Source organism: Gigantopelta aegis, chromosome 2 (assembly GCF_016097555.1).
Source record: "Gigantopelta aegis isolate Gae_Host chromosome 2, Gae_host_genome, whole genome shotgun sequence".
NCBI classification, from domain to species: domain Eukaryota; kingdom Metazoa; phylum Mollusca; class Gastropoda; order Neomphalida; family Peltospiridae; genus Gigantopelta; species Gigantopelta aegis.
The window spans coordinates 25,971,486-25,997,070 of NC_054700.1; the positions used below are offsets into that span (position 1 = coordinate 25,971,486).

The window sequence follows — 25,585 nt, forward strand, 5'->3', positions numbered from 1 at the left end:
CCTGTAGGTACTGTAGTTTTGCACTTTTGCACACACACTAACAAATTATCACTATTGCTGAATTAGTTATTATGGACTAGACATGCCTGTACAAGCAAAGAAACATGAAAGCTTAAACTAAAATAACCACCGCCGCCGGGCATTAGCATACAAACTAACCTCTTTAACAGGTGTCACAATTGCCATGTAAAACTAAAATAAGGCAGACGAAATTGGGTTTATACTTTGTTATTTAATATAAGACGAACTCCAACTTACACTGGAATGGCTACCTTTCGCACGATTCGCACCATTCAATGGAATTCGGTAAAAGTTTTCCGCGTTATCAGACCGAGTTTTGGGACCTGGACCATGCCTTTTCCTTCTACTATCACTCATGGTAGTGTGTACCGTAAATGCTTGCCAGATAATGCTCTCTAGAGTATGGTCGTTACTCAGACAAACCACAAATAAATATGATATCACTCAACGAGGTCAACATTTTCTTTTTTTATCGTTGCAGATGCAGACAACATCAAATGTCTGCGAACCTGTAAAATGTAGTTTCGCAGCAAATGCAGTATTTACAGGTAACAAAAACAATTCACAGTAAAATTAATAATCTAAATAAATCATATATAAAATATTGATTCTTATCTATAATTTTATTTTATGTTAAATAATTACTTGGAGACTTCTTTTTTATTTTTTTTTATTTTTTTTAAAGCTGCAATATCGCCTCAATCTATCATCACGTAACCTCATTAATGCAAAAGAAAGTCCTTCCCACAGAGAAAGCCTGTTTTCATACTTTGGAATTACTAAAAGTTATTTATTTCTGAGCCTATTGTTTTTGTTGTTGTTGTTTTTTGTGGGGTTTTTTTTTTTGGGGGGGGGGGGGGTTACTGTTTTTCTTATGTCAAAACCAAACTGAAATTATTTCCAAAAAAATCTTTATAGGAGGATAGGACGGACTATATGGGTTTTTTTTCCTTCATATTATGAAATTTACTACAAGTTATTTATTGCTGAGCCGACCGGCCTCGGTGGCGTCGTGGTTAGGCCATCGGTCTACAGGCTGGTAGGTTATGGGTTCGGATCCCATTCGAGGCATGGAATTTTTAATCCAGATACCGATTCCAAACCCTGAGTGAGTGCTCCGCAAAGCTCAATGGGTAGGTGTAAACCACTTGCACCGACCAGTGATCCATAACTGTTTCAACAAAGGCCATGGTTTGTGCTATCCTGCCTGTGGGTAGCGCAAATAAAAGATCCCTTGCTGCTAATCGGAAAGAGTAGCCCATGTAGTGGCGACAGCGGGTTTCCTCTCAAAATCTGTGTGGTCCTTAACCATATGTCTAACGCCATATAACCGTAAATAAAATGTGTTCAGTGCGTCGTTAAATAAAAACATTTCTTTCTTTCTTTATTGCTGAGCGACCGGCCTCGTTGGCGTCGTGGCAGGCCATCGGTCTACAGGCTGGTAGGTTATGAGTTCGGATCCCATTCGATGCATGGAATTTTTAATCCAGATACCGATTCCAAACCCTGAGTGAGTGTTCCGCAAGGCTCAATGGGTAGGTGTAAACCACTTGCACCGACCAGTGATCCATAACTGGTTCAACAAAGGCCATGGTTTGTGCTATCCTGCCTGTGGGAAGCGCAAATAAAAGATCCCTTGCTGCTAATCGGAAAGAGTAGCCCATGTAGTGGCGACAGCGGGTTTCCTCTCAAAATCTGTGTGGTCCTTGTAAATAAAATGTGTTGAGTGCGTCGTTAAATAAAAACATTTCTTTCTTTCTTTATTGCTGAGCCGATTGTTCTCTAAAGTGCACACAGAAATGATTTTGCTGGTTTTTGTTTGTTTTGTTTTATGTTTATTTATTTCCAAAGCACTTTTATTTTTCTTCTTTCGTATTACCAAATTGAAATTATTTACAGAAAATGTTTTTGTAGGAGGATGGGACGTAGGACCTACTATAGTAGGCTATAGTTTTACTTGTGTTATCGTCGGCGGCCCTCCTATATCGGAGCCGGGGCGAAGGTGGCTGGGACTCCAGCCCTCCACTTTTTTAAAGTACCCCCCCCCCCCCCCCCCCCATCGTATATACTATCAAATTCAAGCATAGACTACTTAACCTATAATGTCCACGAAGACACTAGGAACGAAATCAAACCTATTTAGAGCATAATCTTTAATTGTATTATCACTGTGTAGATTCCGATCTTTTTCACCACAACAGTGCCCCACGACTGATATATCAAAGTGCATATGATACAATTATCTTTGAGGCTTCTAACCATAATGTCCGATGTCAATATAACCATAATAAATTGTGTTGAGTGGTGCGTCATCAAACAAACAATTTCTTTTTCTTGGCCTAACCGTCGCAGGGGTGGGTCCAGAAAATCCATACATGGGGCCCCAATGGCATATATGGCAGAAGGTCACAATCGTTCCTGAAGGGATATTCCTCGGATTCTTCAACGTAAAAAAAAATGACCTTTTTTTTTTTAGATATATATGTCGCAAAAACAATTTGGGAAGCGGGTCCCTGGGACCCCCACTTAGATCCGCCACTGCGTCATTAGAACAATCGCGTAAAATATAGAACCGCAATGCTTAACGAACAAATGACACTCAGAATCTCATGCTCCTGGTGCAATATAGGCCTAGTCATGGGCGTCGATCGGTGGGGCAGGGGAGACGCATCACCCTCACTTTTCAAAGGCGGAGAACAATCTATATAAATGCCCCCCCCCCCCCCTCAACACTTTTTCGTTTAGCAAAAGCAACACCACCACCACCACCAACATCAACAACAAAACAATGTACACACACACACACACACTAACACTAACACGCCCCCCCCCCCCCCACACACACACTTTTAAAGCCGGATTGACGCCCATGGGCCTAGTGATCAAGTATACTGTCCCTGTTGAAAAATGTTGATGACAGGAGGTGTTTGATAACGGCATTTGATAGTACACAATAATATATAAGTACTTCAATGAGGGGAAGCTGAAGTTGGTTCGATATTCAACGTTCAACATTCAATATTCAATATTTTTCTCAATTATGTAACAATCTTTAAAATTTACGATACATTTAAGTGTATGTCCTATGATCGATACTATGGTGAATCTAGGGTGGCTTTGTGATATAAGATAGTGTATTGTGTGGTTCGGCAATAAAGCACAGAGCTAAGCATCGTCGAAATCTACAAAACACAATGATTATATAGCAAAATAATCAACATAGACACACATCTGAAACTAAACATAGAATGATTATGATATTCATGATAAACAGGTGTTCACTAGTGCACATTCCACCGATATATAACAAATACAGGGCGGCTCAGGGGAAACTTACACGGTAACGCCCCGTCAAAATATACGGTACACAGTATAACTATACCACCCTCGTTTACAGGCACAGAATTCTGAAACTAAACATAGAAAGTTTATGAAATTCTACAGATCCACCATCTGGTGCATGTTGTATGGAAATGCGAAGAATCTAGGTTAGTTCAAGGCTCTATCTGAATGTGACACCCCGTTAAAGGTCGACATTCGAATTTCAGCTCAGTATTCACATTAGACCTTCAATTCTGAAAATAAACACAGAATGTTTATCGTATGACAGAAATGTGTTCAGTAGTGCACATTCAACCTATAAATAACAAACACGTAGTGGCTTAGGGCAAAAGTCCAAGGTAACGCCCCGTCAAAGTATATGGTACACAGTATAACTACACCAGTCGTTTACAGGCACACAGTTCTGGAAGTAAACATAGAATTTTATGAAATTCTACAGATCCATCCTCTAGTGCTTGATCTATGGAAATGAGAAGAACCTAGACGAGCTCTATCTGAACGTGACGCCTCGTTAAAAGTCGAAATTCGGATTTCACGCTCAATATTCAAATTGGACCCACAGTTCTGAAACAAAAGATATAATGTTTATCATATGATAGAGATGTATTCATTAGCGCACATTCAACTCATAAATAACAAACACATGCTGGCTCAGGGGCAACTTCCAACGTTACGCAACATCCATGTATATAGTCTAAATTCGGATTTCAGCTCAATATTGAGATTCGACCCATAATTTTGAAACTAAACAGAATGTTTATTATTTGATAAACAAGTGTTCAGTGGTGCACATTCAACCTAGAAATAACAAACACAGGGTGGCTCGGGAGCAACTTCCCACGTAACGCCCCATCCATGTATAAGGTACACAGTGTAAAATGAATATACCCACAATTCTGAAACTAAACATAAATATTTATCATATGATAGACAGGTGTTCAGCAGTGTACACCCAACTCATAACTAACAAACGCAGGGTGGCTCAAAGGCAACTTCCATTGTAACGTCCCGTTAAACTATATTGGTACAGGCACACAATTCTGTAACTAAACATAGAAAGTTTATAAAATTCTACAGATTCATCATCTAGTGCTTATTCTATGGAAATGAACAGAACCTAGGGTGGCTAAAGGCTTTATCTTAGAACGTGACATCCCGTTAAAGTTCGAAATTCGGATTTCAGCTCAATATTCAGATTAGACCCACAATTCTGAAACTAAACATAGAATGTTTATCATATGATAGAGATATATTCAGAAGTGCATATTCAATCCATAAATAAGAAACACAGGGTGGCTCAGGGGTAACTTCCAACGTTACGCCCCATCCATGTATATAGTGTTCAGTGTAAAATCAATGTAGGCCTACCCACAATTCTGAAAGTAAACTAAATCTGTCGCGTCGCACGCGTGCGGTTAGAATGCGGCAATTGAAATCAATGAGTTCTAAAATAATCGCTCGCATCCGGTTAGGATACAGCTTTAATAGAGATTATTACATGAGTTAGTAGGCCTGTCGGAGAATTTTGTTTTAAATGGGGTGGGCTAATAATCAGGGTCGTTGTTAAGCATGGCACGATGTGCCTTACTAGAGAGTGCACAGCGCCTGAGATGTGTAGGGGGTCTGGGGGCATGTCCCACAGGGGAAATTTTTTAATTGGATGGCTTTAAACGCCTTTTCTTGGCATCTGAATCGCAAAATTAGCCATTTTTAAACAATAATTTTAAAACTATTTTAAGCATTATTTTGCATAGTATAATAATGTTCGTTTTTTCTTGGCATCTTGATAGCAAATTTACCTATTTTCAGACAGTGATCAGTTTCTCTTTTGGAGATTTATAACTCAAAAATTATTATTTAGAAAAGTTCACGTCAAAATGACCAGGGGCGGGAGAAGGGGAGAGGAGGACCGGAGGAAAAGGCATCTTTGCGTCGTATCATATATTTCATTGTAATTTGATATCACTTTTTTTAAAGCTGCAGTCCCTGGACATTTTTTTTATTATTTAAGCATTTAGAATAGATGATCCAGTTCTGTTTGGTACATAAAAGGTCCACCACATCCCTATAGTTTCGCAGTGCTCGCTTATCTACAGTATCTAGGTCAACTACAAACGCAATGGCCAGTAGAACTGGGACTTTTCGTGATTTGCGCAGGCGCTGAGCTTCTCACGTGATTTTGAACAAATTTAACTGTCTTGATTGAGGGGTCGTGTCATATCTCCAAAACATATTTATATCTATAGAGGTATGGTACAACACCTTTGCAGGGGTCAATTGTGGATTTGCCTTGAAATTTTGACAGTAACGGTTGGCATACGCGTTATATGTAACGGGATGTTAATAATTACGTAACGCTCTAGGGGTAGAGGAAGAGGGTGTTGTGTTCCATTTACGTAACATGTATCAAGACTATATGTTATTTCTATTCATTACTTAGATCTAAAAAGCTGTATTTTTAAAAATGCGCGGTCTGTCTAGGATCGATCCCCATCATCGGGCTCGTTTCAGCCAGTGCGCCATGACTGGTATATAAAAGGCCATGGTATGTGATATCCTGTCTGTGCGATGGTACATATAAACGATCCCTTGCTAAAAAAAAAAAAAATGGTGCGGGTTTCCAAGGCGCGTGTGTAGGGATTTCAGCTGGGTTGGCGGTTATAGACTGTGTTGAGTGAAGTTTATATGAGGCCATGCTCCCCCAAAAAATATATTTCAATTTGTTTTAGCTTGGGCAGGTAAGGGTTTTGACTTTCAATACACCCCCCCCCCCCCCCGCAGATACACCCGTTTCCTCTTAAATCAATATGCTCTAACATTGATGTTGTTAAACGAAAGAACATTTATTTGAATTTGTCGATTTTAACACACGTAAAAGTGAAAATGTTCATTGTCTACTTTAGTATATTTTATTAAAAAATATTATACATAATCAATGTGTTACTAGTATACAAACTAAACTTTGAAAGTTCTACTAACACTTCATAAAATATTAATTCCGAAATAGGAAGGTACTATTGTCGATAATACGTTGTCAAGAATAAACCGGTTTTAATGAAACTCTAGTACCGTATCCTCAACCGAACGTTCTTCGTACAGCGCAAGATTTCTCATTTCATTTTTTGAGACGAATCCTACAATTTCAAATCCGCAAACGCACGTGTCAACTGAAACTGACAACAGACTGTCGTTTGTGTTTTGCCGAGCAATGGCGGCACAGGCGACGAATCGAGCGTATGCTTTTGACGATCTCCGTTCATAGCGAACACACACGAGTTTTTTAAAAGTGCATTTGAGCTTGTATTTCATATTTGTACATGATGTTATAATATGGTAACCAGAGACTGTAACTTTAAAGGGCAGTATTCTAGGGACGGCTCTGTCTGGGTAGGACAGATATACATGAAAACGATACAAAGAGGCACTTGTAAACACTTGTAAATTAAAACTTTAAAGGGTACTATTCTAGGGACGGTTCGGTCTAGGTAGGACAGTTATACATAAAAAACGATACAAAGGGGCACTTGGAAATTATAGCTTTATAGGGCACTATTCTAGGGACGGCTCGGTCCAGGTAGGGCAGATATATATAAAAATTAGCCTAATGTTCATAAGTAATTTTGATGATCTATACAGTTTCAAAGCAAACTATTAGGCTATCATTATGTAACTTTGATCACGCAAAAGTAAGGCGCTCATTACTCGCGTTAAACAATGTGGTGAACACGTACTGAACTCCATTGGGAATCAGTAACACAGACACACATTTGCAAGCTTGCGCATGCAGGCACAACTTAACTTCATACAGCTAAAAATGCTTACGTGTAAAACAATTTTTATACTAACAAAAAGGGCACGTGAAAATTTTGAGGGTATTTGAAAACAACTGGGGGGGGGGGGACGCGTCCCTCTGGTCCCCTCTGGATCCGCCTCTGAGCATACACTACATACACTAATTATACACTATAAATATACAAAATACACATACGTATATACCACGTACAAGTATACATTAAGTATATGAAGTAAACATGTATAGAGTATGCTCTACGTACATCAAGTAAATACTACGTAAACACGGGACACACTACGTGTATAAAATATATATGAAATACACATAGTACACATTACGCACGTCTAAATGTACTACGTATTCACTAAGTAGGTCAAGTGTGCATAACTTAAATGAAAGATACCTTATGTACACAGCATGTACTGTACTTATCTCAAGTATACACGGTGTACATCAAGTATTCACTACGTACACCAAGTATATACACTACGTACGCAATATATATAAACGAAGGAAATGTTTTATTTAACGACGCACTCAACACATTTTATTTACGGTTATATGGTCTCGGACATATGGTTAAGGACCACACAAATATTGAGGGAGGAAACCCGCTATCGCCACTCCATGGGCTACTCTTTTCGATTAGCAGTAAGGGATCTGTTATATGCACCATCCCACAGAGTGGATAACACATACCACGGCCTTTGATATACCAGTCATGGTGCAATGGCTGGAGCGAGAAATCTCTCTATCTCTCTATCTATCTCTCTATATATACACACATGCACCCCCCCCCCCCCCCCCTCTCTCTCTCTCTCTCTCTCTCTCTCTCTCTCTCTCTCTCTCTCTCTCTCTCTCTCTCTCTCTCTCGCGGGACATAGCCCAGTGGTGAAAGCACTTGCGTAATATGCAGTCGGACTAAAATTGATTATCGGGCTATTACTCGTTCGAGCCAGTCTTCATCATATAGTGTAACAAATTCCGTGGTATATATTAACCTGTCTGTGGGACGATGCATATAATAGATCCCGTGTTACTAATCGAAGAGTAGCCCATAACATGGCGGCATCGAGTTTCCTCTCTGTGGTCTTTATCCATTTGTCCGACGCAGTATAATCGTAATTAACATGACTTTACTAAATAACTGGCAATGTAAAATGGCGTATGTCACAACTACTATTTTATCCTTTTTAATGGACTTTTTCGTAGACAATACCATTGAAAACGTGCTGACCACGAATGGCATCATTGTAATATACTGTTTATTACAATATATTGGACGGTGCATAGCTATAGCTTCCAATGTATGAAAGCAGACATTTCCGTGTCAAAGTTCGAGGCGCTCTTATTAGTAGTAATATATGTCAATAGTCATTTATGCAAATACTATTATCCATTCCAAATAAATAAATAAACACTTATTTAATATACTCTTGTTATCCAGTATATACTACATAATAAAACCAATAGAGGGTATCCCGTATTCTATATCTTCCTCTTTATCATATGATAAATATACTATGTTTAGTTTCAGAATTGTGGGTAGCTTGATTTTACACTGTGTACCATATATATTACTTAGGGATTGCCCCAGAGCCACCCTGTGTTTGTTATTTGTGGGTTGGATGTGCACTACTGAAAAATTGTTTATCATATGATAAACATTCTATGTTTAGTTTCAGAATTGTGGGTCTAATCTGAATATTGAGCTGATCTCCGAATTTCTACCATTAACGGTGCGTCATGTTCAGAAGTAACCTAGACACTTCACATTTCCATAGAACATGATGGAACTCCTAAAGCACAAACAAAATATGCACAAAAAGGATTTATTATTGACACGAGTGATTGGAAAAGGTACTATATATTACATTTTCAGTGCATGAACGATTCAACTTTATTATGGCTTCAATATAAAATAGTCCATAGAATTTTAACCACTTACACATGATTCGCTATGTTGATTAAAGTATGTGTAGCGTTTGTACCAATTACCCAGAAACCACACATCTATTCTTTGAGTGTAATAAGGTTAAACATTTATGGGAATCAGTACAAACCTGGACCCTGACTAAGTCTGGAGTTAGAATCAGTTTTAATTTTAAAAAATATGATTATGACTGGTATGATTAATGATGAAAATTATGTATTTTTAAACTGGCTAATTATTAACATAAGATACTACGTGCATGTTACAAAATTTCAGAATAAAGCTTTAGAAATCAAGAAAAAATATGAAATACAAAGATTTATCTAAATAAAAGTTATAATTTCGAAACATTATGGGCTCTGTGGTTTAATCTTTTCGATAATAATTAAAAGGCTTGCACACAATATACTTTAGCATAAATGTTCACATAATTATTATTTTAATGAATTACCCGTTTTGAGACAAGGAAAAAAAAAGGCACTCATGGACAACAATCATTAACAATAACGGTGATTTTTCTTCTCTTCTGCAGCATTATTATGTTGCTCTATCTTTTTCTCCTGCTTCCTCTTTTCTTTCACTCTTTTTCATTTAAAATCTCAGATCAGATAAATACCATGTCCGCATGTATATAAACTGTTGCTTTAATGTGTCATGTTATTTTGTAAGATGTATATGTACAGCAGTGAATCAGGGCCCTTACCCTGACACTGATATTGCGATAATAAATATTAAAAAAATTAATTAATTAAAACAAATATATATATATTTTTTAATCTGACATCACCATTAACGGCGTTGTGGACTACACCTTCGTATTAGACAGGCGAGCGCATATTATCCCTCAGAAAAATTAACTAAAAAAACCTACAACAGCTATCGAGGGCTGCATACAAAGATGTACAATAGTTTCTGCTTTTAAGCAGATTGCATTTCGAAATTCCATGGATGCTAGTCATTGTTTTTATTGTATAAACATACAAATTGCACCCTCCCTTTTTCCAAAGCGACATGGTCATTACCTAGTTCCATATGCGTACTATCATGTTCGTAGGAGAGCAGGTTATGCCAAAATTAAACGAACATGGCCGCATCTGGACAAGGCTTATTAGTCTATAGTTTTCATCTCCGTCCTGTCCGCCACATATATATACTACTCAAAAGAATTTAAGGGTCAAAAATTTATAACCAAATCAGTTTCAGAGTGTATTAGATTGATGATGTAAACTACACCAAATTTTTTATTTATTGTTCCATATTTACAAAAAACCACAAATAAACGTCACTGTATACAAGAAAGTCACAAGACATGCTGTCAAAGTTGAAGGTTGTCAAACATGGATTTTACACATTAGAACATTCGTTTAATAGTGTGTGAATCCACCCCTGGCGCGAATACACTCGACACATCGTTGCCTCGTGCTGTTGATCAGACGTCTGAAGAACTCTTGGTGAATGGCCTGCCACTCTGCCATAAGAAGTTGACCCAGATCATGAAGGTTGGCCGGAGGGGCATGGTTATCCTGAACTCTCCTGCCTAATTCGTCCCAGGCGTCCTCTATTGGGGCCAAGTCAGGCGAATATGCTGGCCAATCCATCCTGGCGATACCTTGTTGTCTGAGAAAGTCCGTTACCACCCTGGCGCGGTGGGCATTGTCATCCTGCAGAACTGCCCCGCCGCCAATCTGCTGAAGGCCTGGGAGAACCAACGGCCGGATAATCTCATTCAGATAGCGGATTCCATTCAGATTGCCATCCACCACATAGAGGGGGGTCGTGTGGTGGATAGAGATGCCGCCCCACACCATGACGCTGCCAGCACCGAACCGGTGACGTTGTCTAACGTTAACGTCAGCGAAGCGCTCCCCAGGACGTCTGTAGACACGAACCCGACCGTCGTTGAACTGGATACTAAACCTGAACTCATCAGTGAACATCACTCGACCCCACTGAACACGTTGCCACCGCAGATGAAGCGTGCACCAGTGACGTCTGGACGTTATGTGACGTGGTAGGAGTGGTGGTCGAACAGCCTGGCGACGGCAGCGTAGATTGTTGGCTCTCAGACGACTGCGTATGGCTTGATCAGACACTCGAGTTCCAGTCGCAGTCCGCAGATTGTCACGTAATCGGCGTGCAGTGGTTGTGCGTTGACGTAGTGCCATATTGGTGATGTAGCAGTCCTCTCTATTTGTAGTGCTTCGGGGTCTTCCCGAACGTGGACGATTTCGAACAGAATTCGTTGCTTGGTACCGTTGTCACAGTCGGCCAACGACACTATGACTGACACCAAGTCTCAGAGCAACGTTTCCAGCGTATTGCCATCCTGAAGCCAAGCAATAGCCCTTCCTCGATCTTCGATAGTCAGTTGAAGTCGTACCATTGTCGAATTTGGAGTGTGCACTGTACACGAACGCAAGCTCCAATTATACGGAAATTCAGCATTGGGAACATGGAATACACGTGCAAAGCGTGCAAATGAAGCGCTTTGTGAAAAAGCAAGTTATGGGCACTTAGCAGACCTTTCGCTTTCGCCCTAATTTACGTGCAAATGTAAGCATGTTTTGGCCATTAGAACTAGTCGACAGTGTCAATGACAGTGGATTTTAATTCATTTATGGGTTGCTTAGACCCACTTTCGTCAAAATCGAACAATACCATGCGTGACATTATGGTCTAGCTAATATAATTGACATTCAGAAAATAATGTCGAAAATATCGTCTGACCCTTAAATTCTTTTGAGTAGTATATATAGTTTTCCGAATGTTTTTTTTTTTTTTTTACTCAAGGACTCGAGTTATTGACCTGAAATTTTGTGTATAGCTTTATTCTATACTGTTACAGATCAAGTTGAACTTTCACGGCGATTTACCCATTGTTACAGTTATGGCCCTTGCACTTGGGAGATATGGAAATTTGTTTCTAAGACAAACGATTTACCAATTTTTCAGTTATGGCGCTTGACTTTAGAATATCCAGGCCCGTAGGAACGACTTTGGGAGTGTGGGGGGAGGGGCACTGACGGATCGGGTACAAACTCTTGTATCAGATTTTGCTTACAATGGCAAACATTAATGTGATAAATAAATAAAAGGCTTGAAAGGCCCTCCGCTCCCACCCCCACCCACCCCGGTTCCTACGGGCCTGATGTCTTCATGAGTTTGCCCGATTTCGATGATTCCGACCCCACATTTCGTACGTTTATTTCTAGTTCAAGATTCCTCTATCATACCTTGTTTATGTAGGGATAGTATAGAGCTTAGTGCTTTTAAAACTTAAGTTCCCACGACCCATTTTTTTTTTTTACGGTTTCTAAAAACTGTTCCATAAATCATAAACTGACCCTTTTTGAGTTCCCCATCGATGTCCCTACTTCTCGTTCCAGCCAATGCTCCACAACTGGTGTAACAGAGGCTATGGTATAGATTATCCTGTCTAAGCCGATTCCGTATGCCCGGCGCAGACGAGCGTTTTTTTAACGCATGCGTCTTGCGTTAAAAAACGCATCCGTACGAACGCAGTAAAAATGCACCGTGTGCGACCCCCCTCTGCGTTGCGTTTTTTTAGCGCTGCGTCGATTTTTCAAATATCAAACATTTTTGATTTTAGACGCACAAACGCATCCGTCTCATTAAGTGTGAATTCAGGGCATAATGCACAATAACCCAATTATTTGTACAACATCCATACAAATCCGCCCACTTATTTAGGAATTTTCCCACAATTTATGACCCGACGTTTCTTTTTCCTTTCAGTATATTTTTGTCCATCGATATTGGAATGAAATAATTCTTCCCATTTTGATTCAGCCGTTATGCTATTTTTATTTCTTAATATACAATAGTATTGTTTAAGAGTCCTTTTTAATTGAAAAGAGTTTCCTCATAACATTAGTGTCATCAAAGAAAGAGGTGTCTGGTTGTACAATTTTTAAACTTGAAAAATATTTTCTAATTGCTTGAACAACACCATAATAAGTCACAAACGATATTTCAGTGTCTTAAAATACCATTAAAGTACAAATGTTACCCTTTCTATTATAAAAGTCTGTAATTTGTGAGATAACTTTTTGATACCATTACCAGTTGGAGTTCATGTCCACCAATTAAAACCTTACTTGCAGAATCATGCCAGTGATTTAAAAATAATTTGAAAACATTCCGAATTATCCTGAGGGTATACATGTTTTATTTTATAAAATAAATAATTTGGAATGTAAAACTGAAGACTGATTTAGTCTTTTTTTATTATAAATAAATAAATAATTTTTAATGTAAAATTGAAGACTGATAACCCATTCCGTACGTATTGGTATGGTTCGCTGTACTGCGGCCACTAAAATAGACTCGCCCGATATTTTTAGAATTTGTATGCTCCCAAATAACGTTATAAAAGGCGAAGTGTGATTGGTTAATATTTAAATTATTTAGACGAAATGTTACCTGGACATTGGAGACTACGCAGTGTTGTTAGCAATCCGATTAAAATTAGTTCTACTGGTCTAAATAAGGCATTCGTAATTCACATGAAACATCGTATACCTCAGGATAATTCGGAATATTTTCAAATTTCAAATCACTGGCATGATTCTGCAAGTAAGGTTTTGATTGGTGGACATGAGCTCCAACTGGCTGCTGTTAGATCCACATGTAATAGTGGAGCTAATTTTAATTTTGTTTTTTACCCAGATGAAACTAGTATTTTTTTTTAACAACCAACACACTCACATTTATAACCAATCACAGGACTTGTGGTGTTCACTTCTCTATCAAAAGTTGCACCCCAACCGAAGTTATTTGATTTAGTACTACCTTTACATATGAATATATATCAACCATACCAAGTCCTCCGTCACGAACAGGACGGCAAGCTACTGTTCTTTTGATTCTATCAGGTTTATTATTTCAGACAAATTTAAATAGCATAGTTTAGTTCTTGAAGAAAATGGCCGTGTGTGTGTTTGGAAGAGTAAAAAAAAAGATAATTGAGTTTAGAAATAAGCAATGATTTAATTAGGCCTATAGCATTCTACATAGGGGGGGGTAATAAAACGTTTCATCTATTAATAATGTGTTTAATTTCAAATAATTTATTTTCAAAATTAATGTTGGTAATTTCTTTAATATTTGTTGTGAACTTTATTCCAAGAATCTTAAATATTTTTGGATTCCATTCAAGTTTTAGTTTTGGTAAATAGACATCTTTACAATTTGTTTTGGAACCTATCCATATAACTTGGGATTTATCATAGTTAATATTCAGGCCAGACATATTTGCAAAGTCATCGAGTACCATAACTATTGTTTCGAAAGATTTTTTACTCCCATCCAGGATGAATTCGGTGTCATCTGGGGAAAAAAAGAATACTCGTTTGTAATATACGATCCCAGTGTGGTCATTTTGACAAAAAGGTCCCACAGCTGACACTTGTGTAATCCCAAGAGATTTCGTTAAATTTAAAGTTTGTTTTGTTTAACGACACCACATCGACTTATTAATCATCGGCTATTGGTTGCCAAACATTCGGTAAATTTGACAGTCTTAGAGAGGAAACGCTCTACATTTTCCCATTAATAGCAAGAGATAATTTATCCCACAGGATAGTACATACCACGGCCTTTAAATATCAGTCGTGTCCAAGAGATTTAGTCCTCATCATGGGAATTCATTGGGAAAGTATTGCATTTGCTAATAAAATCTGCATAATTTACTTAATTAACTCTTAAAGCGGCAGTATCCGGAATATTTTTATTATTTAAGCATATAGAACAGAAAATCCAGTTACGTTTGGTGCATATATGACGCCGTACTCCGCATTGGTTTCACCACGCTGGCTTATCCAGGTCAAAAACAAAGCCAGTATTTCGAAAGTGGGACACTTTTGACGGGCTCCTACCGGTTCTCGGTTTTCACTGGCTTATCACAAGTGTGGAATTCCCCAACAAGAGATCACGTGAGATTTAGCAATTTTTGAACAAATTTAACTGTCATGAGTGAGGGGTCGTCTCATATCTCCAAAACATATTTATATCCATAGAGGTATGGTACGCCTTTCCAGGGGTCGGTGGGTGGGGGATTTGCATTGAAATTTTGAGTGGCCAGCTGTTGGTATACGCGTTACATGTAAGGGGGTGTTACTAATTACGTAACGCTCTAGGGGTAGAGGAAGAGGGTACTGTGTTCGATTTACGCAACATTTTTCAAGACTATATGTTATTTTTATTCATTACTTAGCCCTAAAAAGGTGGGGTTTTTTGGAAATGCGCGGTCAGTCTAGGATCGATTCCCATCGGCGGGTATATAAAAGACCATGGTATGTGATATCCTGTCTGTGGGATTGTACATATAAACGATCCCTTGCTAAAAGAAAATGTAGCGGGTTTCCAAGGCGCGTGTGCAGGGATTTCAGCGGGGTTGGGGTTATAGACTGTGTTGAGCGAAGTTTATAAATATGGGGCCATGCTCCCCTAGAAACATACATTTCAAAAAAAAATTAAGCTTCGGCAAGTAAGGGTTTCGACCTCCAATACCCTCCCCCTGCACATGCACCCGATTCCTCTCTAAGATTATATGTCAAAATTACCAAATGTTAAGACATCCAACAGCAGATGGACGGAAAAATAGGATGTTTTATTTAACGACACACTCAACACATTTTATTTACGGTTGTATGGCGTCGGATGATTATTAAATTAATATGCTCTAACTTTGATGTCGTTAAACAACCTCCCCCCCCCCCCCCCCCCCCCCTTTACCCTTTCCAAACGAAAGAATATTTATTTGAATTTGTCGATTTTAACACGTAAAATTAAGAAGTGAAAACGTTCATGGTCTACTTTAGTATATTTTATTTTTAAAATATATACATGATTAATGTGTTACTAGTAGTGATTTCCCTAGAAATTTGGCAAGGCATGGTAGACCAAACACCTTTGGGGCATTTTCACCATTTTGGGGGCACATGTATTTCATTAAAAATACACACAAAATTTAATTCAAATAAACATTAATGTAATTTTATGTGCTTGCCTTAATAAATGAATGGCAAAAGATATAAAAGGCATATTTTATTAATTAATAATACCCTTTTGGGTGTTTTATAAAGACAATTTTAGAATTAATTACTGAAAAAGACTCGTTTAATCTCAGGGCAGCATGGCGCCGATTAAGGCAAGATGGTGCTAGACTATTGAGGCATGGTGCCGTACCATGCTAAAACAAGCTAGGAAAAACACTATACTAGTATACAAACTAAACTTTGAAAGTTCTACCAACACTTTATAAAATATTAATTCTGAAATAGGAAGGTACGATTGTCGATAATACGTTGTCAAGATCAAACCGGTTTTAACGAAAGACTAGTACCGTATCTTCAACAGAACGTTCTTCGTACAGCGCAAGATTTCTCTTTTAATTTTTTGAGACGAACCCTACAATTTGAAATCGGCAAAGGCACGTGTTAACTGAAACTGACAATAGGCTGTCGTTTGTGCTTTGCGGAGCTATGGCGGCACAGGCGACGAATCAAGCGTATACTTTTGACGATCTCCGTTCATAGCGAACACACACACGAGTTTTTTTAGAAGTGCATTTGAGCTTGTATTTCATATTTGTACATGTTATAATACGGTAACCAGAGACTGTAACTTTAATCACTTTAAAGTTTTAGTTACAGCTGTTCTATTTCATAGAATTCGGGGAGAAAACAAAATCTGCTTGAATAATAAAAAAACACCTTTAATGTAGTTGTAAAATATGTTTAATATGATGTTGCTGCAATGGTATTAAATTTAAAAATAATGAGGTTATAAATTAAATCAAGTGTTCAATTTTGAACTTTTATGAAGCAGCATGTGAATGCGCTTGAAGGTCAAAGTTGGCAATACTTTCGTACAAATATCGCACCGAAGATTTAAGCTGCCTTCACCATTCACCCTCATGTCTTTCAGGCCCGCCTCATTGCAGATATCATCACCAGAACTGAGCTTGTTCGGAATATCCTCTGGTGCTATTTTTCTTATGCTACCCACCCTTCCATTTTCATTCTTTGACGTATTTACTATATCACTGACCCAATAACTATTATCGACATGTCCCTTGGTAGGACTGAGTTGCTCATCATTTTCTCTTAAAGAATTGTCATCCTTGATAATGTCAGAGGCTTCAGTATTGTAACTGTCATCAACTGGTAAGCCACTTCGAGTGTATACGTCTTCCTCGGACGGCTGGTCAGGTTCTTCTTTCATGGCCATCTCACATTCAATCCGTGTTAGAATGTCAACATTTTCAAAACGATCAGAAGATAAACTGAATGAATTGAAGATAATGAGCTCGGTTTCTACTCCAGGAACACCTATTTCTGGTTCATTACCATCTGTCATTTTACAAAGTTGTTTTTCATTATGACCCAGTTCAAAGTAATCAGCATCTTTTGAAGTGCAGTCTTCCTTGATAGGTAGTTGAACTGTACTCAATTCTGTCTGATTATCATCTACAACCAAATACTCTTCTTCAATAGCAGAAATTTCTGAACTGTTGACATCAGTTTCGTACTGTTGTTTCGTAGTACCTGTAATTTGTTTCTTTACAACCCCAGTTACAGTGTTTGTATCAGCTGCCATATAATCCATTTTATCTCCAATTTGGTGAACATATTTACGTTTGCACAGGGACACATTTTGACGTCTCATCTTAGTAGATTTGCTTCTTCCTTTTTTAAAACCATGACGTGCCATGTGTTGATTGTAGCCTGAATACGTTATGAACGTTTTTGAACAAATCAAACAAATTCTGCATTTGCTGTTTTTTACATCTCTGTTACATTTATTTGTTTTTGTGCATTTGCTCTCAGTGTGTTCCATATTTTGTCTGAGACTTTTGTGTTTTTGCAAGTCATATACCAAATTATCAGCAGTTGTCAACCAAAAATCAGATTCAGTGTAAAAAAGTTTGCCATGTGTTTGGACATGACAGCCATATTCTTTAGCTGAGGAACATCCTTTATCACATTTTGGACACAAATATTTAAAGATTTTCTTTCTGGCTGGGCCCAGTCCTTTTTGACACTGGGATCTATTCTTTGTTGTTTCTGGCAGAAGTTCATGAACTTTATTATGATGCAACAGTTGAACATAATTTGAAAATGATTTGTGACAAATTTTACATATGAATTCATTCATACTGGTTTCCAAACTACACACATTTTGATTGTGGTCATTTGGTGTCAAGTATATATCATCTAAAGGCTGATCTAATTCTATTTCAAATCCTCCCACTGTAACACTCACTCTGGAGTTCTCAGCGTCTGAAGCATCCACTACTTTTTCCATAACATTTTCTGTACTCAAGAGCTTGGAATGTGATGCACTATTTGGTTCTATCCTGACTACTCCAGCAGGCTCAGAAGCTGGAGTATTACTTATTCCTCCTTCAGCACCATTATATACTTTGGATTGCTCAAAACCTGTAACACGACAGTCCGTCTCTTCTTCATGTCTGTAATCACTGAAGACACTTTCCACTTCTTCTATTTCTAACAATTTACCTTTTGCTTTAGTCTGCGCTGTATCTGAAATCAATAAGTCTGTTCTGGACTTGAACCAATCACTTTCACCATTAAGTAATAAACCATTACTTGGTGCAACAGTAAGCTCATTCACACTAAGTGCTTTATCAACGAGCAAATTACTCAAATTCTTCCAGCCTTTAGATTGGGTGTTTTTAATTGCTTTTGATTGCCTCTGATGTTTATTATAGTGTTTCAAAAATGGGCCATGTTCTGAAAAAGGTTCATCACAAATACGACAGACATAGAATATTTTGTCAGAAGCAGATGGCAAATTGTATCCTTTGTTTTCATGGGTTCTACATAAGTCATATTTTGTTCTTGCTACTTCAGCAGACTCCTTGATGATATAGTCTGAACACGTTTCAAAATCTATATCAAGAAGATGCTCTATCCCGAGATGTCTTTTTAAACTGCTTATACTTGTGAATTCCTCTTTTGACTTGCACAGTGCACACCTAATACACACCACATTGGACAGATCATTCAGTGTGGATGTCACGTGATGAAATCTCATATGTTGCCTATAGGTTTCCACATTTTCAAATGGTTTAAGGTCAGGACAAATGGTACAATGAATATTAGTACTAGTTTCTGGAGGCCTTTGTCCATTTTTTATTATTTCTGAACACTGTTCACGATTATGCTCTTGCAACATATGCAATGTTGCAAAGCCTGTTTGGCATATGTGACACTTATAGGCAAATATGGTAACACAATATCTGTTATCACGTATACTCTGACTGTCAGGAAAATGGTTCCGATTATCAGCAACACAGAGCCTGATCTGCTCTGTTGAATTATCTTCAAGACATTCTTCATGTTTAACTTCAGGCCAGTAACCATCACTTGTTGGCGATTCCATTTTAACTTGGACATGTTCATCTTCGATCATTCTAGAACTTTCTTTACAAGAATGGTTTACACTTAGTTGCTTTGTGGAAAAACTTACATCAGTTTGCTCATCATCACAAACCTGTTTGTCTGTAGATGAACATACTTGAACTTCCTCCATGTAGGAAGACATTGGTACCACCGTTTCACCAATTTCATTAAATACTACAGCCTCGTCAGCTGGGTTACATTGTACAACATTCTGAATTTTATGAGAATGTTCCGATTTTATCTTAGCACATGAGAGAGACAAATATTCTGCATTGTTGGACTGTATGGCCATTACATCTTTTACAATTTTAGGCAGTTGTACTTTTTTCTTTGTCTTATATGCCAGATTTTTAACTCGATTGCACTGTGTAGTTAACCCATTTTTAACTTTTGTTGAGTGTACTGGTTTCTTCCTTCTTTTATCACATGAGACTAAAAGATCTTCATCAGACTTGCTATCGACAGGATCATCAAATGTACTGTTTAAAGCAGATAACTTCAGTTTTTTAGTTTTCTTTAACAAAGAATTCTTTGTTTTGCATGTTTTTCCTTGAAAAGAATCCTCATTAAAAGAATCCTCAAAATTCAACATCTTTTCTAAAAATAATAATTTAGATTTTCTTTCATACTGAGGACGTGCCGGAATATTGCCCACATGGCTTACATTATGTTGTTGGTGTTCATTTGCCATTACGGATGTATCTAAAACATTGTTATCCATATGAACCACATAGCAAAATGTTTGCAGTTCAACCACCACTGAAGAAAAAAAGGAAAGAGTGTCTACTCTTTTGAATCTGTAGTATTTGCCACATTGTATCTCAGATTAAGTAATATTTATCCACAAAGCCTTACATGTGACCTTCATTTTCTGCATCTGTAAACAGAAAATAATTTCATTATTACAATAGAATTATTATTATAAATGTAACAAGTAATACTTTTTCAGAAAGCAAACAGATATACAATAACACATCAAATAATACTTCAAAACTCATAAAAAAATTGAGAGGTGGAATGGTCAATGATAGATTGAAGTTTATACTTATTTTCTCTTTGAAATGAAGTTTTTAATAGAGATTATAATAACAGAGTTTTATTAATGGCCACATCTGGTCATCATCAGTCCATCTCAGGTTCATTTTCCAGTGTACATAATGATATATCATTCAGTATCAGGTAGTAGTTAGAATTTAAATACATAAAGTATGAAATCAGACTTTTCATACCGTAATCTATATATAAAGCTTCAAATCAATACTGTTTGCCAAACTACACTGTATGGCAAAGAGGATGGCTCAAGCTTGGCAATACTTCAGTTTTCCTTTATTTCACGCTATATTCCTTCTGCTCACGAATACTTTCAAAACATTTTGTAGTAGACATTTACAACCGATTTTAAAATTGTTATTTATCGACAATAAAACTCACTAAACCAGTTTTATAGTTAACCTAGCTTTGACAGCTGGTTTGGTTTTGGATTTTTTAATAGTTTTATAGTTAACCTAGCATGACAACTGTGCCATTTGAGAGCTATAAATAGTATAATTGCCCACTAAATTTAATAAACATAATATAGGAAGAAACCTGTCAGCACTAATGTATTTAACCAAAACATTGTTGAATCAATGGGATGCTGGCATGTTTCTTCCTGTAGTGTGTATTTTAGTTTATAATATGTAAATTATTTGTTATCAGGAAACTCGAAAATGATCAAAGTAAACATGTAATTTAACAAACCTTTTTCAATAATTATCTCTAAAATTGGCTTTAAAAGTCATGCAGAAAATGTATTATTAATTAATGAAATATTATGCATCTTATATATTTTTCCATTCATTTATTGAAGCAAGCACATTAATTACATATATTTTTATTTTAATTAAAGGTAGGGTCAACTCAAACAAGAGCCTTATGTGTTGGAAAGATGCATACCTGGACCACCAACACATACTGACACTTCAGCAAATGAAAAACGCGTGTAATTTTAGAGTTAATAAAAAACCATGATTATTCCTGCTAACTGGGGGCAGCTATTTTGTTTCGTTTTTGTGACGTCCAGTGGGATAGCTTGGGGCGAAGTGACGTCAGCTCCTGACCATCTCCTGTATGTACAATGTAAACAAAAGCAGTAATTTTCGACAAGGCGCTTCTCTTTGATCAACCTGACTTGTAAAACAGCATAAATGACGTAATAATATAATAAACTATTTAACTAAATATATTTCAAGTTGCATTAACGGAACAAAATGGGGTTATAGTATTTTTCTCTGTTAAATAATCCAAAGGAAAAAGGTACACTATTAGGCCTATTGATATGCTACTTTGGAGCAAAAACAACAATCCACGATACCCAAGTGATAATTTTCTTTTCTTTGGGACTATGTAATTGGTCAGTTCTGGGGGGTTTTTAGATGAAAAAGTCTACTTAATCAATAGTTTTACAGACTATTTACAGTAATAAACCATGTCCATTACCATTTTAGGGGCGACAGGTAATATTCCACAATACCGGTATGTATTTTTGTGTCTAGACAGCGTCAATTAATTGGCTCGTCTGGTTACCAATCAAATACACACCTGCCAATCAGGAATCAAAGGTAGAAGCAACTAACAGCATAGACCAATTAACTAAGAAAACACTCCGTGTATCATTTCAGTACGTAGGTTAATGCATGGGCAAAACATTGTTAATTGTTTCGACTTGTTGTGTAGCCACTTTGACAATGGTATTTTATTTTGTATTGAAAAATAATATATATAGTGCTGGATATACTTACTGTTGGCTTACTGGGATGTGTATTATTACAGAACATTGCAATGTATGACTATTTATCATCCCGCAAAAACCAGGTAGATTGTGTTTCTCTAGTTCTAAGGCTCATTCCTGACGTGACGCGTTAAGTATTACGTAACCACCAGCTCGCCAGAGGGCGTACTCACTGAGATGGTACAAAATGGCTGCGCCCATTAGATATAATAGTCGTCACATTTAACCGTTTTATTAATTAACTATACGATTATACGTGTTGATATTAAGCAATAATGTGCATTATATATCGTTGAATATGCATACCAGGCCAAATGCCTTAATTGTCCCTTTCTTTAATTGTTTTGTTATGTCTTTAATGAAAACAAAGTGCCCATATTTTGAAAATGGTGAAAACGCCCCAAAAAGGTTTAGTCTGCCATGCCGTGCCAAATTTGTAGGGAAAACACTAAAATGTATGTGCTAAAAATAATTAATTCATTTATAACTTAAACAGATTCTAGTGATGTGAAGAATAAAGACATATTTATGGTACGTCTTATGGTACAGTACTTAGCTCATAGTTAGCACATTTCAAAACTAAAATCCACAACCGTCACTCTTCACTCTTGTTTTGGCTTCATACACAATAAATATAACATATCTTACATTAATTTCACTTAAAATCCATGTTTTGTAAAAGGTACAATTTTTAATTCATGACATTTTCTTCAGACACATTCAGGTGTATTTTTAATGTTCAACAACAAAAGAATTCAATAACAATTTTGAATTGGATTTTGTCCAACGTTCTTAAAATGGAAACATCATGTATTTAGTTTAAGGTTATTGTAAGGAGATGCAAAGTGACGTCATTGGAATATTGACATCATTCAAATTCAAAATTAGCTCTATTACAAATTCAATGCTTCGCCACATTAAAATAAAAACTTGTCTACTAACCTTGACCCCTGTCAAAATTCCATAACAAGAAATCAACGTTGCTTACAAAGTTACATGGTATGTTTTTATTTTTCATAACTCCAGACAAAATATTAAGAATAGGTTTTAAAAGATGAAAGAAAAAAGTTCCTTTTTTCATATATATCACATTATGTACGAAACCAAAACAAGTTACAAGGGTGCGAAAAGTGCAATCTAATTAAAATTAGCTCCACTATTACACGTGGATCTAACAGCAGCCCATTGGAGCTCATGTCCAGTTGACCTTTTATTCAACCAATCAAAACCTTACTTGCAAAATCATGCCAGTGATTTGGAAAAAAAAAAAAAACATTCAGGATTATGCTGAGGGTATACGAAATGATTCGGGTGAATTATGAAGTATGCCGGAAACTAATTGCAATATAAAATGTTATATAAAATTTGTTTCAAGACAACAAAAAAAAACGTGATGGTATACCCAATGCCCATAAAATCTGTTTATACTAGTATACAATCCATAGTTTATTGATGCACTTCCCCCCCCCCCCCCCCCCCCCTGTTTTTTCAATGTTGGAACAGACCAACAAGTTCGCCTATTGCATAAATAGTCTCGCCCGATATTTTTAGAATTTATATGCTCCCGAATAACGCTATAAAAGGCGAAGTGTATTTGGTCGATATTTAAATTGTTATTTATAAATGAAATGTCACCTGGACATGGGAGTCCATGCAATGCTGTTAGATCTACTGGTAGACCCAGTAGAGCTAACTGTAATCAGATTGCGAAAAGTGACTCTCGAAATGGTTGCTAGTCACTTCGTACCATGGTCATTTCATACCAGTCATTTCGTACCTAATTTGGTCATTTCGTACCCGGGTCATTTCGTACCATTGCAAAAAGTCATTTCGTACCCTAGTCATTTCGTACCTTGGTTATTTCGTACCATAACTGAAAGTCATATCGTACCATGGTATAACAATTTATAACAATCACCCCGGTAAAGTCTTTTACAAAATAACATTAAATTACAAATTTGTGGTTAATTTAAGGTATATTTTATCAGCAAAAGACTAAAAATTATTGCCACTTTGTATAAACATTAGCAATTGGCTAATTAGGCAATCAGTAAGGTAGTTAATGTTTTAATGGCTGTTATTGTTTATTTCTTAAACAAATAAGATGCAAATAAGCAAGTTTGAAAAGAAGACCTAATAAATAAATAATATTTTGTTGGTCCATTATATTGTTTTGTTGTTTTTGACTAATTATCTGGAGCCATTTCACACCAAATCGAAGTTGGCAGTTAGTAGTAAATACCATATACGGCTCTTGTCAGGTAAAATGGAAATAACAGTTGACAGGTATTACTAGTATGGGTAACAATAACGTGTTCTGGTTTTCAAACTGTCAAAATAAAGTTTTAAAACAAAACCCACTGCTTTTATGCTATAGTCAATTCGTTTTCTATATACTGGTATGAAATGACTAGGGTACGAAATTACTGGGGTACGAAATGACTTTTCACAATGGTACGAAATGACTAGGGTACGAAATGACTTGGGTACAAAATGACTTTTTGCAATGGTACGAAATGACCAAGGTACGAAATGACTAGGGTTCGAAATGACCAGGCAGCATGGTACGAAATGGATGGTACGATATGACTTGGGTACGAAGTGACTATGATTCCTCGAAATACAAGCTTAAACCAAATTAGCTTGTATGCAATAAATGCACCCTAAAAATTGCTCATAATGATTGTTGTTCTGTATATCTGGAGAAAGTACATAATATCAGCGAATTGAATTACTAAAAAACGTTTTTGTTTTACACGAATTTAACGCGGAGCCAAAAAATGACCCAATTCTAGTGACAAGTAGTACGCCCACTTTTACCTAATTAATACTATATAAAATTGAATCAATATGTGATCACGTGAGTTATTAACAATATTTACAGTGAAATAAAGCAATGTGCACTCATGGATGCAGATAAGAGCGTTTATAACTCGTAATATTTACCTTTTCCCAACTTCAACTGTAAGCGCCATTTTAATTTCTTTCTATTTTATGTTTCCTCCAACAACAACGTTCACGGTGTTCCGAGACCTTATTACAAAGAGGGGCGGGATCTTCCTTAGTCGGTAGAGCGCTCGATTAAGGTGCTTGCGTCATAGGATCGAACCACAGCAGTTGACCTATTCTCCAATTTGTATTTTTTCCCATTCTAAGCATTACAGAACGACTGATTTGTATCCCGGTACCGGCTCATAATCTGGAGAAGTTTACGTACACACCACTATTCCGACTTTTCTCTCTAGGACAGCGAGCTTGTCTTTATTTCGCACGAA

General features: G+C 37.0%; 2 protein-coding genes across 2 annotated transcripts in view; both read right to left on the reverse strand.

Annotated features, from left to right (window-relative positions):
- The window catches only part of LOC121383184 (S phase cyclin A-associated protein in the endoplasmic reticulum-like), a 134,819-nt gene extending 133,944 nt beyond the window's left edge, over window positions 1-875 (reverse strand). The window contains exon 1 of the mRNA XM_041513037.1: window positions 259-875. Coding sequence (XP_041368971.1) covers window positions 259-378 — 120 coding nt within the window. The 5' untranslated portion in view covers window positions 379-875. The remainder of the gene's footprint in view (window positions 1-258) is intronic.
- Window positions 876-16,831: 15,956 nt separating this feature from the next.
- LOC121383191 lies at window positions 16,832-25,327 on the reverse strand. Its single transcript, XM_041513049.1, has 2 exons — window positions 25,257-25,327; window positions 16,832-20,417 (listed from the first exon to the last, which is right to left on the reverse strand). The coding sequence occupies exon 2, from the start codon at window positions 20,259-20,261 to the stop codon at window positions 16,908-16,910; it is 3,354 nt and encodes a 1,117-aa protein (XP_041368983.1). The 5' UTR covers window positions 20,262-20,417; window positions 25,257-25,327; the 3' UTR covers window positions 16,832-16,907.
- Window positions 25,328-25,585: the final 258 nt, after the last annotated feature.